The sequence below is a fragment of the Bubalus kerabau genome, chromosome 5 (genome assembly GCF_029407905.1).
Source record: "Bubalus kerabau isolate K-KA32 ecotype Philippines breed swamp buffalo chromosome 5, PCC_UOA_SB_1v2, whole genome shotgun sequence".
NCBI classification, from domain to species: domain Eukaryota; kingdom Metazoa; phylum Chordata; class Mammalia; order Artiodactyla; family Bovidae; genus Bubalus; species Bubalus kerabau.
Window position 1 is genome coordinate 119,611,428 of NC_073628.1, and position 19,913 is coordinate 119,631,340.

General features: G+C 39.3%; 1 protein-coding gene and 1 long non-coding RNA gene across 3 annotated transcripts; one reads left to right on the plus strand and one right to left on the minus strand.

Annotated features, from left to right (window-relative positions):
- Positions 1-313: 313 nt before the first annotated feature.
- Positions 314-9,792, minus strand: ARPC5 (actin related protein 2/3 complex subunit 5). Its single transcript, XM_055582907.1, has 4 exons — positions 9,416-9,792; positions 7,101-7,172; positions 4,693-4,869; positions 314-1,701 (listed from the first exon to the last, which is right to left on the minus strand). The coding sequence occupies exons 1-4, from the start codon at positions 9,557-9,559 to the stop codon at positions 1,639-1,641; spliced, it is 456 nt and encodes a 151-aa protein (XP_055438882.1). The 5' UTR covers positions 9,560-9,792; the 3' UTR covers positions 314-1,638.
- A 227-nt stretch (positions 9,793-10,019) lies between these two features.
- On the plus strand, positions 10,020-16,133 carry LOC129654058 (uncharacterized). Of its 2 annotated transcripts, none has more exons than XR_008715365.1 (3): positions 10,020-10,420; positions 10,681-10,739; positions 15,428-16,133. It is a non-coding gene; the product is annotated as an uncharacterized LOC129654058 (long non-coding RNA). The 2 variants fall into 2 exon arrangements; XR_008715364.1 differs by lacking the exon at positions 15,428-16,133 and adding an exon at positions 12,189-13,991.
- The last annotated feature ends 3,780 nt before the right edge of the window (positions 16,134-19,913 follow it).

Sequence of the window (19,913 nt, forward strand, 5' to 3'; positions counted from 1 at the left end):
TCACTTTCACTTTTCACTTTCATGCATTGCAGAAGGAAATGGCAACCCACTCCAGTGTTCTTGCCTGGAGAATCCCAGGGACGGGGGAGCCTGGTGGGCTGCCGTCCATTGGGTCGCACAGAGTCGGACACGACTGCAGCGACTTAGCAGCAGCAGCAGCAGCAGCAGCAGCTTCTCTACTATATTTGAATAAAGTAGTCATATAAACCTTCTATGAAAAATTAGTTCTTGTCAAAGAGTGTAATAACCTGGTAGTAAAGAAGGAAATCTTTCCTCTTCATTAACTATGCCTTCATAAGTATTAAGACAAAAATAAATTATTCAACACTGACAATTTATTTTCTCAAGATTATCATTTTTACAAAACAGAACAAAAAGCAGGTATCAAAAACAGCAAAGAGTTTACAGAATTTCTGCACCAGTTTTCACACAAGTCAGTGATTACAAAACTGGTGTCGGATGTAAATACTAGATACGTTGATTTCCCGCTTGGTCATAAGCATTCAGGTGGTTTGTTTTAGAGCTACTGAATAATAATAATTTTTCATAAGCACCGGTCATTTTTTGAGAACACATTTGGTTTGTCCAACAAAGTAAACACTTTTTGATGTGTGGTATTTTCTTTTTTTAAAAAAACACTGACCTAAAATACAGAATGTGTATGTATTTGGATCCGAACCAAATCCTTTGAGGTCCCAATTACCCTGAAGAACACTGAAGAAGACATTTATAGGACATATTAAATACTAGTTATATACCTCATGATGTCAAAGGCAGCTACTATCAGTCTAAAGAAAATATCTCTTCATTCAGAGGCTGCCCAGAGTTTGAAATACATCATAGTTGCCACATCTTTTCTGATTTGGAGTAGTTTCCCCAAATAGGGTCATATTATTGGAAAACAAAGTTTATGCTCATGCCAAACAGGCTCTGGCCTTTTATAGATACGTTTGTGTAGAGCAAGATTCGTTGCTCTGTACCCTGGGTGACCACACAGAAATTAAGGGCCACGATTACTGGATGCGGAGAGGAGGAAGCAGACTTAAACTCACATCATCTGGAGGGAAGTAGAAACAGAGCTGGACTTGGTCATGGTGTTCAGCCACCACTTGTTCCAGAAATGCACTTCATTTAAATAAGGGAAGTTTGGTCCAGTTTTGCAATGTTAACAGCTGACAGTCTCTCAAACATTTTTTTTTTTAATATATATAGATCATTTCCTGGCTAGCAATGAGTTAAGAAACTGGCCTCCAATTCTGATCAAATTTCTCACTATTAGTGAAAGCCAAAAAACCCCTTCCAAAAAACAAACAACAAACAAAGGAAAACCCAGCCAAGAGGGGAACAATTGCACAATTGAAGCTGAGTGTAAATTATGCTATGTACAGACTGGTATCCACGTCACTGAAATCATTCTGAGATCATGACACACTCTCGTTGAAATATTTATCTTATCCCAATTTTCATTTAGGGAAAACTGATATGTATGTAATTTTCTTCTGTATAGATATGAAAAGGAAGCAAGAAGGCAAAGCTGAGAGGAAGAGATGCTACCCGTGGGGCAGCGGTGGCATTTGGTTGTTTTGGTCTTGGTACCAGCAACTCCCACCCCATGGGAGAAATCCAGTTCCCACCGGACTACACGGTTTTCCTTGCAGTCAAGACTCGAACGATGGACCCCACTCCTCCAGCAGCAAGCGCCTAAACACAAACCAAAATGTCAGTATTGACAGAATCGTAAGGCTCAGTTCTCACACCAAGTAAAACATTTTTCTTCAAGGAAGAGTGTGTGCAGCAACTGATTTTGGATTTGCTAATTTTTTTAACAAGTATTTCTCAAGCACCTATTATGGGCCAGGCACTGGGGAAACAGTAACAGCAACAACCAAAAATCCTTCCGAGTGCCTGCTCTCAGGCACTCACATTCTACTGAGATGCTAGCTGATATTCTAGTGTGTTGTTCTCAAATAACAGTATGTTCTTAGAGATCTGCAGCATGATGTTCTTGCCAAAAACAGGTTAGGGCTGGGGTTAGGGTATAAATTTAAATATAACCATGAATTTAAATTTAGGACATTTCATGCTGCTCTTATTCTCAGCAGTGCCAGGAAGAAATTCAAACTGGGTTCGACCATACTAAGCTCCAGTTTAAAGCACTCAGAGTTTGTCAGATTTTTCTTTTCTCAAGCTAAGAAAATACTACTTAATAGCTAAGAACTTAGGAACTTTGACATTACCTGGAAAAATTGGAAGTTGTGATTAAGTATTAGGAATCTGAAGCTCTGGTTTACTTGCGCTCAAAAACACTTACTGAAACACCTGTGTGTACTGGGTACTGCGCTAGAGGTGGGGGTACCAACGTGAACAAATACATCTAGACAGGGAAGAGACAGACATATCCACAGGCTGTTTAGAGCTATGCTCTGGGTGCTAGAAAAGCACAGAGGAGGGGCGTATACACACCCTGAGGGCGCAGAGGAAAGTGGAACGGTGAGCTTACGGCTTCCTCGAGAAAATGACACATTAGATGGATGAGGAGGAGACAGACTGACTAAAAGGTGAGCAGGCTTGGGGGCAGAGGGAAAAGCACAAGCAAAGTTACGGAGTGCGGAATAGTATGCTATGTCCAGCTACCGTAACACATTTCTATGCTTACTGCTGCAGTATATGGGGAAAAACAACATGGAAGATGAGGCTGGACCTGGGAATTTGGACTCAGTTCTGCAGGGGACTTACAAGGGTAGATTTGGACACTAGAGAGATCATTCTGGCAACTGGGTGAAGAACAGATTTGAGGGAGGAAAAACTGATAGCCAACAGACCATTTTAGGAAAGCCTGGCGACAAACTGAGAGAGAGGCTGAGAACAGCCGCATCAGAGATGGCTGAGTGGGTGATCTAAGAGGTATTTAGGAGATAAGGCTGGCAAAAACTGGTGACTATTAGGAAGAAGACTTAACACATGCCTCAGTTCCCCATGTAAAAAAGGGAAGTAATTAGCATTCCTCCCTAGTATTTTCATGAGGATTAATTAATTGAGTTAACATTCATAAAGTGCTTGGAATACAAGAAGTACTCAGTCAATGTTTGGTATGATCCCGAAACTATACTGAAACTAGGCTGATAGGTTTCAAAGCTGGCTCTTTCATCTGTAAACTGAGGACAATAAAGATATTTATATATCTCATAGGGTTGCTGTAAGGATCACATGAAACAGAAATCAAAAGTGTAGTGGCTGTACAAAGCAATTATACCTCAATTAAAAAAAGAATACAGTGGCTGATGAATAGGAAGTATTCCATGAACAGGATGACTGTATGAATTATTCTCCAAATTGATACACCATAGAGTGAAAGGGAACTATTCATAATTATGTTGGAAACAGGCATAAACTGGGGCTGTCTTGGGAAAAGTGAGTTATAATAATCCTATCCACAAAGGTTAGCTCTTTTTATTTGACAGTGTATGAAGAATGAAGTGACTTGATTCAGGTTAAACAGCAAGTTTTGTTACCTGTTCATACATTATAAGTGTGTTTTCACTCAAATATCCAGACAATAGATTCTAAAAAACGGAGTTTTTGGTAACTGTAAGATCTTAAGAGAATATACACCTTATCTGTGGTTGGTTTTATTCAAATATTATCAATATAATGTAAGAGCTGGGTATTAAAAATTACCTTACCAATTTTTCATCTAAAGCTAAAAATCCTCCATAGCCATTTTTTTTGGGAGAGGAGGGGCTGGGGGGATGGATAGTATACCAGCATCTGCTTATACTGCAAAGCAAAATGCATGAAAACAGAAAAAAAAAATTAAGAATTCTTGATCCTACTCCTGATTTCATTTTTTAAAACTGTGATAAAATATGTAACATAAAATTTGCCACATTAGCCATCTTTAAATATAAAATTCAGTGGCATTAATTACATTGAAACACTGTATAGCCATCACCACTATTTACAATACTTTCCCATCTCTCCAAACAGAAACTCTGTACCCATTAAGCAATAACTCTCCAGTCTCCCTTCTCCCCAGGCACTGGTAATTTCTAATCCATTTTCTGTCTCTATGAATCTGCCTATTCTAGATATTTCATATAAGTGGAATCACAGTATTTTGTGTCTTTCTGTATCTGGTTTATTTCACTTTGCATAATGTTTTCAAGGTTCATTCATGCTGTACCATGTATATAAACATTTTCTGGTCAAGTAATATTCCCTGTATGTCTGTGTCAGATTCTGTTCATCTGTTTGGGCATCCCTGATGGCTCAGTGGTAAAGAATCCACTTGCAATGCAGGAGACGTGGGCTAATACCCTGGAGGAGAAAATGGCAACGCACTCCAGTATTCTTGCCTGAAAAGTTTGATGGAGAGGAGCCTGGCGGGCTACAGTCCATGGGGTTGCAAAGTCGGACATGAATGAGCAGAGCGACTGAGCATGCATGCATGCACGTTCGTCTGTTCATGGGTGCTTGGGTTTTCCCCCTTTTGGCAATTGTTAAAGAATTCAAATCAGCATCTCAAGACCAAGGCTAGTAAGCATAAATCTAAACTTTCATTTTCATGCATTTATTTGTAGTAACAACCAATGTATACCCAAAGAGTCAAAACAGGTATTTAGGCTAGAGGTTGTCAATGTTTTTTCCATTACAAAGGAACCAGTCATACAGCTTGCACAATTCATGACTTACCTTTTCATGCCACTGCAGTAACACAGCACTGCTATTGTCAGAGGGGCTCTCAAAGCCTTTATAAATATACTTCATTAGGAGATCCACACCATTCTTGTCCAAGGATTGAACTGCCTTTTCAATATCGTTAGCTTTAAAAGAGATGAGCACCTTCAAGACAATGCTGCCTGCGCGATCCTGAGGGTAAATAAATAAGATCGTTCAGACTCATTTTTGTGTTGGGGAGTTTCAGTTTTTAGAAAGGCTGCACTGCGAATGTGACATTTGGGTAGAGATCTGAAGAAAGGAAGAGGAAACCTTCGGTGTATCTGAGGCAAATATTTCAGAAGAGAAAAGAGTAACTGCTGTTAGTGTTCAGTGTGCTCAAGAACAGCAAGAAGATGAAGGGGGCTGGAGCGGAGTGCAGGGCAGGAAGTCAGAGAGGCAGTCGGAAGACACAATACGTAAACCCTGCAGGCCCTTATGAGAACTCTGGCCTCCAGTCACAGAAATGAGATGTTGGAAGGTTCTAAGAAGAGTGATGCAATCGGACTTACATTTTAACAGGACCAGTTGGCTGTCATATTGAAAATAAGCCCCGGGGAAGCAGAAGTGGGGAGGGTGGGGAGAGCAGGAGACAGAAGCCTGGAGACCAGTTTGGAAGTTACTGCACCAAGACAGGCTGGTTTTGGCTAGCATGGTAGCAGCGGAGGTGGTCAGAAGTAGACAGATTCTTGATGTATTTGAAGGTACAGCTGAAAGGGTTTGCTTACAGACAGATGTAACAAATTACCAACTTATTAAATCAATACATTTCACTTAATTAAAAAAAAAAAAGACCCCAAAAAAGGAAACTGAATTATAGTTCTACCCTGAAGCATCCTTCAGAAATGTTATTAATAAAAAAAAATTTAAGTTTCTAAAACTTATTTTCATTTCATATCTATAGTCAAGTGACTATAAACATTCGAGTGGTCTGCATTTACAATGATCTTTTTCTTTGATGAAAGACTGCTCCAACAGCAGTTACTTTTCACCCAGCAAGCCAAGTACAGGGAACACTTAATTTCCCCTTTCAACAATGTTTCTCTTTCAACACAAGTGATACCTTCTGCATTCCTGTCCCGCCATGATCTTACAGTATGCTTCTACCACCTGCTGCTGTCTTCAATTTAAAGACTATGCAATTATCCTGTTTAGAAAAATATCCTTGTGTGGAGAGCTATAACCTCCCACCCACACGCTCTGATTAAAAAAAAAACACCCACAAAAAAGCAGAAGGTGGTAAAACTGAAATTTCAACGATGTTACTCACTTTTAAAAACCAAAGAAATATTTCCTCTTATAAAAGACAATGTTGCCTGGATAATAATTATGCATTTACCTAAGTTATTATTTACTAGTATTTAACTAAGGTGATACTTGGGGCTCCTAGGATGCGTGAATGGGTCAATGCTCTGGGTGTGGAATTATGGACGATTACATTTTTACTCCCCCATATTTCTGACTTTTCTACAATAGTTAACAGAATTAAACATCAGAATTTAATCTGGGCTTTAAACAATTAAGTAAATAGGTTCTTAAGAATTACTGAAAGACGGTTAAGAGGCAATGTAATTTTACAACTTTTCTGAAGGGTAGTATGGCAATACCATATGTAGCCTTAAAAAACGTGCAATCTAAAATCTAGCCATTCACTTTCTGAAATTTATTCAAAGGAAACAATTCAGACTTTACCAAGAATTGTTCGTTTCAGTACTATATATAACAGGAAAAAAAGTCAATAAATATATGATGAAAGGTTATATATAACTAAACTGCAGGATTATCAATATACAGATGTTAAAAATTATAGAAATAAACTTATTACCAAGTAAAGCTGTTCATGTATGCTGCTATACAGATGAAAAGCAGTTTATAAAATTCCATTTTAATTAAAAGAAAAACTCTATAAGCATATAGCAACAACAAAAAGTAATAATTATCTACGGGTGTGGGATTATAATTACTTTTTTATTCCCCCACATTTATTAGTTTTCAATAATATTTAACAGAATTAAATATTAGAATTTTATGAGAATGGTAGAATTTTAAAAAATCTTTCAAAAGCAAGTAGCATGTGTTTATTTTGTGAAAGTTTCACTTGTTCTTCAAGTCTTTGCTCAAATTCAACCTGAGTGGCCTTCTATGCAAAGACACAGATCTCTCGGTCATTAGAACTCAAGTCTACCTACCATGCAGTGTTATCACAACTCAATGTTGGAGCACTAATTTTTTATATAGGTTTTCCACTTATCAAACTACATTGTAAGCTCTTCTACGTCAAAGATGGCAAACAGTTAAGACATTTGCTGCTTGTGTGACACTTTGGAGGGTTCTGGTAAGAAGACTGAGATACCAGCAGAGATCGCATGTTGTCTGTGACTCACCTTCACTGCCTGGCTCTTGGTGTTGATGGGGGGGTTTTTCAGAGCTGCCTGGAGGGCAGCTGTCATGTTTCCTGTGATGGAAGTTAAGGGGATAGCAGCAAAGGGCAGCCCTCAGGAAAGCACCGTAACTCCCAGGAACCACTGGTTCTTAAGATTTGATGTTATGCATAGAAAGAAAAATTACTATGGTTGCTGCGTTCAATACTGGAAAATTCAACATGTTTGTTTCAAGGATGTCAATCAAAGATAAATACTGAAAACGAAAGAGAGCATTAAATTTTTAAAAAATAAGGCAAAAACTTTCACCCTTGGCTCTAATTATTAACTGAGCCCCTTAATAACCTTTCATTTTCCAGTAAAAGACATGTGCAAACATTATCCAGAGTGATATTTTTAAAAATTCTAAAATATATATCAGAATTATTTAGGCCCCCAAATGAAACAGCCTTGTCCGCCTATCCTTTGATTAGAATTATATTCTATATTAACTGAAATGCTGGTAGAAAAGTGCTGGCAGACTACTCTAGCAATCTGAATGATATACATTAGCAATCTCTCAATATTGATGATAAGAGGCATTACAGAAGATAAAATAATGACCTGTAGGTGGCAGCTTAATTTTTCTGTTTTTTAATATTTTTTCTCATATTTCATAAAGGTCATTCAAACTGCTTTAGGCCACATCTATTAAATTTAGTCTTGCTTTGAAAGCACCAGTGAGTTAGCAAGAATGAGGAACAGAAGGCCAATCACACTGTCAGAACGTACAGTCATTGCCCTAAAAGGAAAACCTCACAGAGTTCACTTGTTCCTCCATCTCTAGTGCCTGATCAGGGCTTGTCTCTTCTTGTTGAAACAAGAAGAGACAGCATCTTTATATTTCATGATGAATTGATTAAAGAGCAGATCCACTATACGGGTACAGCAGTACCATTGAGGAGTCATCACACGCCACCTAAAAAAAGTTAGTCTCACAAAACATTATTTATGCATCACGAAGAATGTTTTTACACAGAATAATCTTCACCACTTATGTTCTAAAGAAAAAGGTCTGACTAAAAAAACTATGGTTGGTGGCGGGCTGTTATTTTCAAGGCTTAATGGACTTCTAGAGGAGCATGCCGTTTGCAGATTGGCTCACTTATGAGACCGCTCCCCTCCACCCCAAACACTTAAGTATTTTAAATAATGCAAAACAGCAACAGCTGATTGTGAGAGTCAAGGAAATCAAAGAAACATCTGTATGTTGATAAATGTTTAATGCTGTATTTTAGGTGCCTGTAAGACCAGCTGTGGCTGCTACCAAATATTTTCACTCGTGTATTTTCCCATTTAATTTAATAGGCCACTGATGAGGAAAGTCTAAAGAGCCTTCCTAATCTTATGAATACACCCAAGAAGAATTAGAAATGAGTGAATTCAGTAATTGAGAATCTCTAAAACGACAGTCTTGGTTATTGCAACATTTACATTTTTCCGAAAAAAGATCTGATGCAAATACTCCCTCAGTTATGAATATTCAAATATGCAAAACCCAAACCAGGAACTGACAGCCACATTTTAACTTAACGGAAACGATTCCAGCATTACAAAATGATTCGGTTTTGTACAAATGATTCACCTTTTCCTATGTTATTCTTTGGGGTTTATTTAAAATATTTCCAGGGATTCTCTACATGCATTTTCCGTCTAGCAGGTAAAACGCTTCCAGCTTCTTTCTGGGCAGTTTTGTACTCACTCCCTTTCCCCTGGTTAACCAACTCTGTGCAACCTGTATTTTGTCAAATCCCTTCCTCTTAAAAAAAAAAAAAAAAAGGCGCCCACAGGCTTAAAAAGACAGAAGGGCCTCAATTCTGCAAGCCGCCCCATGTCTCCCGGCGTGAAATAACGCTGCCACAACAAAACCACCACCACAATAAAAACAAAATCACTGAATAAAACTGCCCGCTCCTCCCGGTCGGGCGTGGGTGCTAATGAAAACCCGGTAAATACGATCTGAGAGGACCACTTAAGCGCCCTGCAGCTCCCCGACTGATCGGCACCAGAGCTGCGAGGGCGCGGCTGTCCCCGCCGGTCCCCGGGAGGCGAGAACTCCCGGCGCAACCTGAGGAATCGGGGGCGTGGACGGCGCGCGGAAGGCAAGTTTCCGAGGGCGGGACCTGGGGGGTCTCGGGAGAAATGGAAGAGCCCTCCTGCCCACTCACGACAGGGAGCCCACGGATGCGGGGGTCCCCGCCCTCACGCCCTGCCCGCAGCGGGGTCCCGGAAGAGGGGCCGGGTCGGGTGGGGCTCGAAGGCCGGCGAACTGAAGGATATTGCCGCAGGCAGGAGTCCACCTCGCCCTCATCGGGCCCGGCCTGCCCGTCGCCCCCGTCTTCCTCGTCCACGAACTTGTTCTCGTCGTACTCATCCACGTCCACCTTCCGGAACCGGGCCGACGACACCGTGTTCTTCGACATCCCCGCTCCGGACCGGCGGCCGAGGCCTCCTCTAGACGCTGCCTCGACCTTAGCAAGCCCAGCCCCAGCTGGAAGCCGCAGACTGGCGCCTCCACTTCCCTCTTCCGCTCAGAGGCGTAGCCGGCAGCCGCGTCTCGGGTGGTTCTGGGCCTGCGCGCTGGCCGCGCTCCTTCCTCCTCAGGCTCGCGCCTTCCTCGACCCTCCTACGCCGCCCCCACGCGCCCCACAGCGGGGCGCGCCGGGGCGGTAGCGCGCTGGACGCAGCGCGCATGTGCGGACTCTCTGCGGGAAAGGGGCGGGGCGGGGAGACAGAGGCGTGGGCGGGAGGGGGCGGGGCAGGAGGGAGGGCCGAAAGCAGTGCCGCCGGCAGAGGTAAGAGGCGATTGGTCCTCCTGGTGCGTCACGTGATCCCTAGGGGGTTTCCATAGAAACGCTTCTCTGCGGTCCAGTCTAGGGGGGGGCTCTTAGGTTGGCGGCGATGGGCGCTGGGGGCAGGTGGCCTTGGCTTTGCTGCCGCCGCCGCCGTCAACAGCCAGTCATCGGGGTCCCGCTTAAGGTCCGGCTGGCACGGACTTACCCGTGAGCTGGGATGGATTGGTTGCCGGACCAAGTCTCCTGCAGTTGGCAGGAGTATGGGGCGGAGTGATGCACACCCAGTCGCTCAGCATCGTTCGAGTTGTCAGAGACCTCGCTTCGGACCGTGTACTCCCCGTGGCTTCGTTCCCGAGCCGGGAAGCCCCTTTCTCGGGTGTGGAACTACGCTGCGCGGCCAGCTTGAGGTCCCCAAGGACGGAGTCGAAAGGTCACATCTGTCAGTGCTGTGTAATGGCAAGAGACTGCACCTGCAGAACTCGAACCTAGGTATCATACACTGGGGAGAAGCGGGAGGTGTCTGGGCAGGGGCTAGGGTCCGGCGGCAGGACTGGGATGAACCTGTGGAATTTGGGGTAGGGTCAGCCACTGACATCTTAAAATAAGTGGTTATTTGGAGTAAGAATGCTAGAAAAGGGTAGGGGCGAGTTACACTCTGGCTCTGAGGCGAAACAAAATGTGTAAGGATTAGTTGAAACCAGATCTTTAAGATTTATTTTTATGGCTTAACATTTATATGATCCTCCTAGGCCAGCTTTTTATTGTATTGGACACCCCCGTTTCTGCGAGCAAAGCTCTCACTGAGCAGGTAAGAGCACTGAAGCACTAAATTTGAGGAAATGGTACTTGGGTGGTGTGTCTAACACTGAAGTACAAATATTTACAGAATAAAATTAATTTGGATATTTATCAGGTTTAGTTTAATTCCACCTCTACCGGAAGGCTGGCTGCTGCCCTGTTAAATACCTCAATCCTTGGTTTCCTGTGCTGTAATTGAAAATAGCACTAGGCTTAGAATCAGAAAACCTTGGCTTGAGTCTTGATTCTTCCTTCCACTCATAACCTATTGATTGAGGCAGGCCACTTAAAATTCTGAATGTCAAGTTCCTCATTGCTAAAGTGGAGCTAATAATGTGTACTTAACAATATTGTTCTGAGGGTTAAACACAAGAAAGTGTTTGAAACTCTAAAATTCTGCATCAATGCAAATTGCATGTTATCTGTACCATTGATTTTGGCACTAGTCTTATAAATTGCTTAATGATATATTGTGTTATATCTTTCCCCTAGAAGAGATAGAAAAATTCCGGAGGGCAGAGACTGTCTTATTTCTTTTCTTTTTTTTTTTAATTGAAGTACAGTTGATTTACAGTGTTGTGTTAGTTTCTGGTGTAGCAAAGTGATTCAGTTATACATACATATTGTATCTTCCTTTACATCTGACATAAAACTAAGCATGCAGAAGGTACTCAATATATTCAGATACTCAATTATTCATTGCTGAATGAATAAACGTGAAAGGCAGTACAGTTTGAGGGTCACACAGAATAATGAATTATAAAGAAGAGGAAGAGAGATCTCAAAGTCAAACCTTTGTTGGACATATATACATATGTGTATATATAGCTGTATCTATATCAATTTGTGTCTATATAGATATGTATGCAGAGATAGATAGGTAGACAGTTAGATGGTAGGTAGATACCTCCAGAATGGAATGCATCCCTTTTTCTTGGGAGGAAGAAGCAACACGGCATTTTCTTTTCCCAGTTAAATTACCCTCAATAAGATTATCATTAAGTGATAGAAGTGACATTTATTTAAATCATCACTCAAGTTATGAGCCAATACACTGCTAACTAAAAACTCCCTCAAGGGCTGTCTTAAGACAGCCAAGGAAAATTTTCTACCTGTTGGCAATATTTATTTTTAAAAGTCTTATACCAAAGTATCAGATCATTACTATGGTGAATGGCATTACATAACCTAGAATAAAGATTTTTTAAATGTTTTTTTCTGAGTTTCAATCTTTGGTGACTTTAGTAAGAACTGAATAATATACTTGTTTAAATGCTAAAGATGGTTGTACTTTTTGTTTTTGTAAATCACGATTTTCTTTGAAGAGAAAATTGAACATTAGAAGCACATTTGAGAGCAAATGGAAACAAGAATTCTAGAACTAATACATCCCTTCTCTTCCATTTCTATTCTAAATAAGTGGGCTTATTTAAGAAATTTCTTTATTCTCTTTTTTTAGAACTGGGAAAGAACACCAGAGTGGAAATCAACTTAAGGGAATAGTGAGGGGAATTTTAAAACTCAAGTTGTTCAAGGGTATAATTGTTTTGAATTTTGCTCTGTGTGTTAAATGTGTTAAATATAATTAATTAGTTTTCAGTCACATAATGCATATTACGTTTCAGATATAACCGTGTTAAAAATGTCCTTTTCCAGTGCATATTTTTTGTCTCACAATGATAAATACCTAGTCCACAGTGGGTGCTCAACACCTTTCTATCCAATGAATTAATCTGACAAGTTAATTTTGGAATCCTGTTTAGAGGTTGAGATTTTTAATTCTCTTCCCACCTTCATTAGCTAATAGTTAACTCTATATAAAGCTTTAGAGAAATTTCTTTGTGTGTATATGAGTGTATGTAAAGAAACCAATCCTTCATAATCTTTTGATTGGAAAATACATTCTATTTTCTTGCAAATTCCAGATTTTTATTGTTGATTGTGGCACTTAATTCATTTTAAGTAATATTATTTTTCCTACTTTAACTTTTCAAGTGAGTGCTTATTCCTGAAATAAAGGATCCATATGGTTTTAAGACATTTTATTTATTGTGCACATAGCCTGGTTTGGTTCAATGCTAAAGTAATACTGAATCTGAATTTCCCCAAGATTAATGCTGCAATGGTAGTATATACCTCTTTCTGATTTTCTGTGATGAAGGCTCTTTTTAGTTAGAAAGGATTTTGATAAAACTATCCAGTAACAGATCTCTCTTTTCAGATATTTTAAACCAAGTACTTTGCCTACTATGTGCTTCTTCCCCCCAGATTTGTCAATATTTATTAATTTACAAATGAAAACATTGAATCCTGTACACTATTTTTTTAATTTGAAGTGGAAGGGAATTCAAAGTTAATCAAATATGTTGAAAGTATTATAAATAGAAACTAAATAATTTTCAGTTCTGGTAATGATAGTTTAATACCACTGTTCTCTAGCAGCATAATTATTACAATGTAAAAAGATTTTTAGCATGTTATCCTTAGATTATGTTATGTTTTAACACTTGTGCTTAATATATATCCAAATGAGCTGGTTCAGTGTTGAAATACCAACCTTCAAATCTTTAGGTTTTTGTGATTAATTTTAGCTTTACATAACCTTATGATTACATACTGAGGTAGAGTAGATAGGGTGAACTATTTTATGATAGGATTTTTATTCTTCAAAGATTAAAAACATTTTAAAATCTGTACTCTTGTCTCAGGCAAAAAGTTTAGTGCTAAATCAAAGATTAAACCTTGTTTGTTAAACATCCTTGTGAATGGGCCTTTTTCTGTTAACATTTTTTTTTTTTTTTACCTCTTTATGATAATATAAAGGAAAGCTATCAGTTTTTTGTCTGGGGAATCTCATGGACAGAGGAGCCTGGCAGGCTACAGTCCATGAAGCTGCAAAGAATCAAACACAACTGAAGTGACTGAGCATGCACATGGGTTTAAAAATTTACTTATTCTATATTCCTTCCCATTACTGAGGTCTCTTATTAATGCTAACTATTGTTTTAAGTCCACATTTACTGTCACAATATAAATCATAGTATTTGAAGTAATCATAATTTACCTATTTTCCAATATTTATATTACCTTTATTTTTCTTATCTTATTATACTAGCTAGACTTTCAAAATCAGTGTTGAAAAACTGAATAGTAGGCTTCTTTGTTTCTATTTTTAATGGAAATGTCTTGGGCATTTCACCAGTTTTTATTTCCCATTTCTTTATGATTTTTAGGAATCACAGCTGAAATTTTCAAATGCTTTTTCGAGGGATCTAATGGTAAAATCTTATAGGTTTTGTTCTTTTAATTTGTGAATATGATTAATTGTATTTATATTTTTTCTGTGCTAAATCATTCCTATTAGGTTGGTGCAAAAGTAATTGCAGTTTTTACATTGTTGAAATTTGCCATTTGACATTAGAATACATTCTAAATAAATGTGATTATGTTATACATCATTTTAATGTGCATTTCTCTCTGTGTTTTTTTGCTAATGACTTATTACTTGCTGTTTATTTTATATTTATTTTAGACTATGGAAATGATGTTAGACAAAAAGCAAATTTGAGCCATTTTCTTATTTGAGTTCAAAATGGGTTGTAAAGCAGCAGAGACAACTTGCAACATCAACAATGCATTTGGCCCATGAACTGCTATGAACCCACAGGGCAGTGGTGGTTCAGGAAGTTTTGCAAAGGAGATGAGAGCCTTGAAGATGAGCAGAGTGGCTGGGCATCAGAAGTTGACAGCAACCAACTGAGAGCATATCGAACCTGATCCTCTTTCTACTACTTGAGAAGTTGCCAAAGAACTGAACCTTGATCATTCTACAGTCATTTGGCATTAGAAACAAATTGGAAAGGTGAAAAAGCTTGATAGTGGGTGCCTCATGAGCTGACTGAAAGTCAAAAAAATCGTTTCAAAGTGTTGTCTTCTCTTATTCTATGCAACAACAGCAAACCATTTCTTGATCAGACTGTGACAGGCGACAAAAAGTGGATTTTATATGATAATCAGCAATGACTCAGTGGTTGGACTGAGAAGAAGCTCCAAAGCACTTTCCAGAGCCAAACTTGCAGCCAAAAAATGTAATGGTCACTATTTGGTGGTCTGCTGCTGGTCTGATCCACCAAAGCTTTCTGAATCCTGGCAAAACCATTACATTTGAAAAGTATGCTCAGCAAATTGATGAGTTGCACCGAAAACTGCAGTGCCTGCAGCTGGTCAACAGAAAGGGCCCAGTTTTCCTCTGTAACAATGCCTGAACACATGTTGCACAACCAGCACTTCAAAAGTTGGGCTGCGAAGTTTTGCCTCACCCGCCAGTCACCTGACCTCTTGCCAACAGATTACCACTTCTTCAAGCATCTTGACAACTTTGCAGGGAAAGTGCTTCCCCAACCAGCAGGAGGCAGAAAATGCTTTTCAAGAGTTCATCAAATCCTGAAGCACAGATTTTATGCTACAGGAATAAGCAAACTTATTTCTCATTAGCAAAAATATATTGATTGTAATGGTTCCTATTTTGATTAATAAAGATATATTTGAGCCTACTTATAATGATTTAAAATCCATGGTCTGAAACTGCCATTATGTTTGCACCAACCTAATATATTTTAAGAATGAACTACTTCATTACTGTTTTAATTACTTGTTAGATTTGATTTGTTTATATATATATATTTAACATGATTTAAGAGTCAACCAGTCCATTCTGAAAGAGATCAGCCCTGGGATTTCTTTGGAAGGAATGATGCTAAAGCTGAAACTCCAGTACTTTGGCCACCTCATGCGAAGAGTTGACTCATTGGAAAAGACTCTGATGCTGGGAGGGATTGGGGGCAGGAGGAGAAGGGGACGACAGAGGATGAGATGGCTGGATGGCATCACTGACTCGATGGACGTGAGCCTGGGTGAACTCCGGGAGTTGATGATGGACAGGGAGGCCTGGCGTGCTGCGATTCATGGGGTCGCAAAGAGTTGGACACGACTGAGCGACCCATCTGATCTGTTCTGATCTGATGTATAAGATTGGTCCACAGTTTTATTTCTTTGTTTTACCTTTATCCACTTTTGCTATTAGGATTAGTCTAGCTTTGTAAGGTGATTTGAGAAGATTTCACCATTTTTTCTATGCTCTGGAATAGTTTGAATAATAGAAAATTACCATACTGTTTTTTTTCTTTGAAAGTTGTAGAATGTGCTTGCAAAATTATTTGGGCTTGCTCAGTTTTATGTTCTGTGGTTATTGACTTGTTTAGTTTTTATTTTCTTAGTAAATCATGCATTTCATCTAGATTGGCAATTTATTGGCAAGAAGTTCCACAAAATATTTTCATACAATTATTTTAATGTCTTCCATGACCACAGACATACTGCTTTTCTCATTGCTACTATTAACTATTAAAGCAAAATATTAAAATCAATCAGCATAGTTTTCTTTTCCTCCGAAACCTGATTGTCACAAATTCTAGTAACATATCTTTACTGCTTATAGGAAGTCGCTATCTCACACTTGGAGGGCTGATAAAATTTGAAAGATTCTACAATTTCTATCCCTTTCTACTGTCTATTCTTACTGTGTTAATATTTTATGAACAATAACAATGACTTAATGAGTATTTACTGTGTTTTAGACACCTGGTCAATAAGCTCTTTACTTATATTATTTAATCTAGGGCCAGGAGTTAGTGTTCCCATATTATAGATGAAGAAACTTAAGGCTCAGAGAGGTTTTGTAACTCAGCCAGTTACGCTCAGCTGCTGCTGCTGCTGCTAAGTCGCTTCAGTCGTGTCCGACTCTGTGCGACCCCATAGACAGCGGCCCACCAGGTTCCTCAGTCTCTGGGATTCTCCAGGCAAGAATACTGGAGTGGGTTGCCATTTCCTTCTCCATATGCTCAGCTAGCAAGTGGCAGATAGATATGGGAATTAGGTCTACTTTCAGTAAGTCGTAATTCTCAATTCTACTACTTACCTTTGTGCTAAAAATAAGGTTATAGTTAAGTATCAAGAGTCTAAATAAACCCACACAGTAGCTTGAAATTATCTACTACAAATTGTGAGCTTTAAAAAACCTGTTATTATAATGAATTTTTTGAAAGATATTTGGTTTTCAGATATTCCTGTGAGCCTTCAATAGCTTATCTCAGTATTTTGAGACTAGGCATAGAGACTATTACCTAATATTTAGTCTGTACAAGTACAAAAGATGATCTTTTTTTTTTTTGGTATATGGAGAGATCAGTACATGTCAATTAGTAATTCCACTTAATTTTTTAAAAATTGTGGCAAAATACATATAACATACAATTTACCATCTTAACCATTTTCAAGTATACCGTAAAGTAGTATTAAGTACATTCCTACTGTTATATAACCACACTACTATCCATCTCTAGACCTCTTTTTATCTTGCAAAACTGAGACTCTTCTAAACAATATTTCTTCATTCCACCCTTTCTCTAGCCCTTGGCAACCATCCTCTTACTTTTTTAAGGTGGTAAATTTGGTGACTCTAGATATGCCACATAATTGGAATAATGCAGCATTTTTCTTTTTGTGACTGGCTTATTTCACTTAGCTTGATGTCCTCAAGATTTGTTTATGTTGTAGTATGTGTCAGAATAGCCTTCCTTTTTAAGGCTGAATAATATTACATTATATGTATACACCATACTTCATTCATTCATTCATCTGCTGGTGGACACTTGGGTTACTTCCACCTTTTTAAAAATATTTATGTATTTATTTTTGGTTGCACCAGGTCTTCGTTGCTGCGCTCAGGCTTTCTTTCGTTGCAGCAAGCAGGGGCTACCCTTCATCGCGGTGCATGGGCTTCTCGTTGTGGTGGCTTCTCTTGTTGTAGAGCACAGGCTCTAGGCACACAGGCTTCAGTAATTGTGGCATATGGGCTTAGTTGTTCCGAGGCACGTGGAATCTTCCTAGACCAGGGATCCAACCTGTATGCCCTGAATTGACAGGTAGATTCTTATCCACTTTACCACCAGGGAAGTCCTATTTCCACCTTTGACTCATGTAAATAATGGTGCTTTGAATACATATCATATATTTTTCTTTGAGACCCAGTTTTCAATTCTTTTGGGTTTATATCCAGAACTGAAATCATTAGATCTCATACACACACACACACACACACACACACACACACACACACACACATATATATGTAAAACCAGTTCTACTTAATTCAAAAGGGTAATAAAGCAATGTTTCATAGCCTAAGGCCTTTGATTTGGTACATTCCTGAGAATCAAGGACATCCAATGTAAGGTAATCTCAGGACTTAACATTTGTTAAGAGGTCCTGGATAACAAGGAATGGGGGTGGGGAGAATACCAAACTCCGGGGTCTAGAACCTACTGAAGTTCTCCACCTTAGCCCACCCAGCCTACCTAGCTCCCAGAGTCTAGATGCCCATTGGTACACTAATTTGAGCAGGATACAGGAAAGCCATAGGACCGGTACTAAATAGATACTGATTTTTCCAGCCTTTATGGTGTATCCACATTGTTTCTATTTTGAGAGGCATTAAAGCATAGTGATTAAGAACATGGGTTCTGGAGCTGGATCTTCTAGGTTTGACTCTCAGCTCAACCTTTACTGTTTGAGCAATTACTTAAGCTTTCCCTGTCTGTAAAATAGGTACTATAATAATAACTACCTCATAGGATTATTGGGAAGATTAAATGAGTTAATAATTTAAGTATTTAGAAAAGTGCCTGACATATAGCTCTCACTAAATGTTAAGTAGTAATAATATTATTTTTAATTAGTATAGGTTACCACATGGCTTTCCTTAAAACCTTTGGAAATAAGATAAATAACATTCCATTCTGTAAGTTAAGTTTTTGGACTGTATGCACTATGAATCAAGAAAAGATATCTAATAGCATTTTAAAGAGGTAATATTGCTCCCAGGCTAGCAGGATTAGATTGTAGCCTGATGAAATATTAACATCTATAGAACATCAATACTAGTTGTGATAAGAATATAGAGGTTTATGTTTTCTCTCATAGCCTTGACCCACCTAAAGTCTATCCATGGGGTAGATGTCCTTGTGCATATCCCATCATTTCATTCCAGGTGGCAGATGTCTGTCCCTGGTAAGCAAAGTCTGACAGCACTAAATATTTGAATCACATTATGAATTCCTCTAATCTACCTTCTGATTATAGTTTGGCTTCTCATGTAGCTTATATACATGGAGAGGCTATATAGGCTGCAAAGCTTGGATAGCTGGTTGCATATCCAGTTGTAAATCTCACTGGAAATCAATTAGCTTTCTGCTTTTATATGTAAATCTTGGAAGTTTTGTTAATCTAGGTTTGCCACTAATTTATAAATCCATTTTCTCTATAATGACTGAGTACATGGTGGAGCCTGCAACGGTGAGACCCAAGCCCTCAACCATGTTCAATTCACGGAGGAAATGATCCCCTCCCCTTCCTGCGCCGCCCCCACCCCCTCCAACCTGACTCTCATCAGCTTCTTGGGATCTACTCCCCTGCCTTTTTTAGATCACCACACCACTAGTTCCTTTAATTCATTGGCTTGAATTTTCCTTATTGGGATTACCATAGATGGGATGGCAGTTATAATTCTTTGCTATCACCTTTGCCAGTTTGCTGAGGAAAGGTGGAGCATTCTGATCTACTCTCCGCAAATAAGAATCCATTGTGTGGTGAGCAGAAAGACTTGATCATCACACTGTAAAAGCTCACTGCAGGGAGCTATTGCTCTGATATGTGCCCTCATAGAACAAAAAGAGCTCACGGGGAACTTTAGAGCTAGCTCACGTCTCTTGTTTTACAGATGAGGAAAAAGAGACTACTTGCCTAGGGCCTTATGTCTTTGTTGTTGTTGTTGTTCAGTTGCTAAGTTGTGTCCAACTGTTTGTGACTCGATGGACTATAGCATGCCAGGCTTCCCTGTCCTTCACTATCTCCCTGAGTTTGCTCAAACTCATGTTCATTGAGTCAGTGACGCCATCCAACCATCTCATCCTCGGCCACCCCCTTCTCCTCTTGCACTCAATCTTTCCCAGCAACAGGGTCTTTTCCAATGAATTGATTCTTTGCATCAGATGGCCAAAGTATTAGAGCTTCAGCTTCAGCACTAGTCCTTCCAATGAATATTCAGTGGCTGATTTCCTTTGGAATT

Excerpts from the sequence above, each read along its gene's own strand:
- ARPC5 (XM_055582907.1), bottom strand. The coding sequence starts at position 9,559 with ATGTCGAAGAACACGGTGTCGTCGGCCCGGTTCCGGAAGGTGGACGTG. Across the intron at positions 7,173-9,415 it reads TGGACTCCTGCCTGCGGCAA|GGAAACATGACAGCTGCCCT; the intron begins TATCCTTCAGTT and ends ACTTCCATCACA. Across the intron at positions 1,702-4,692 it reads TACTGCAGTGGCATGAAAAG|GCGCTTGCTGCTGGAGGAGT; the intron begins GTAAGTCATGAA and ends GTTTGTGTTTAG.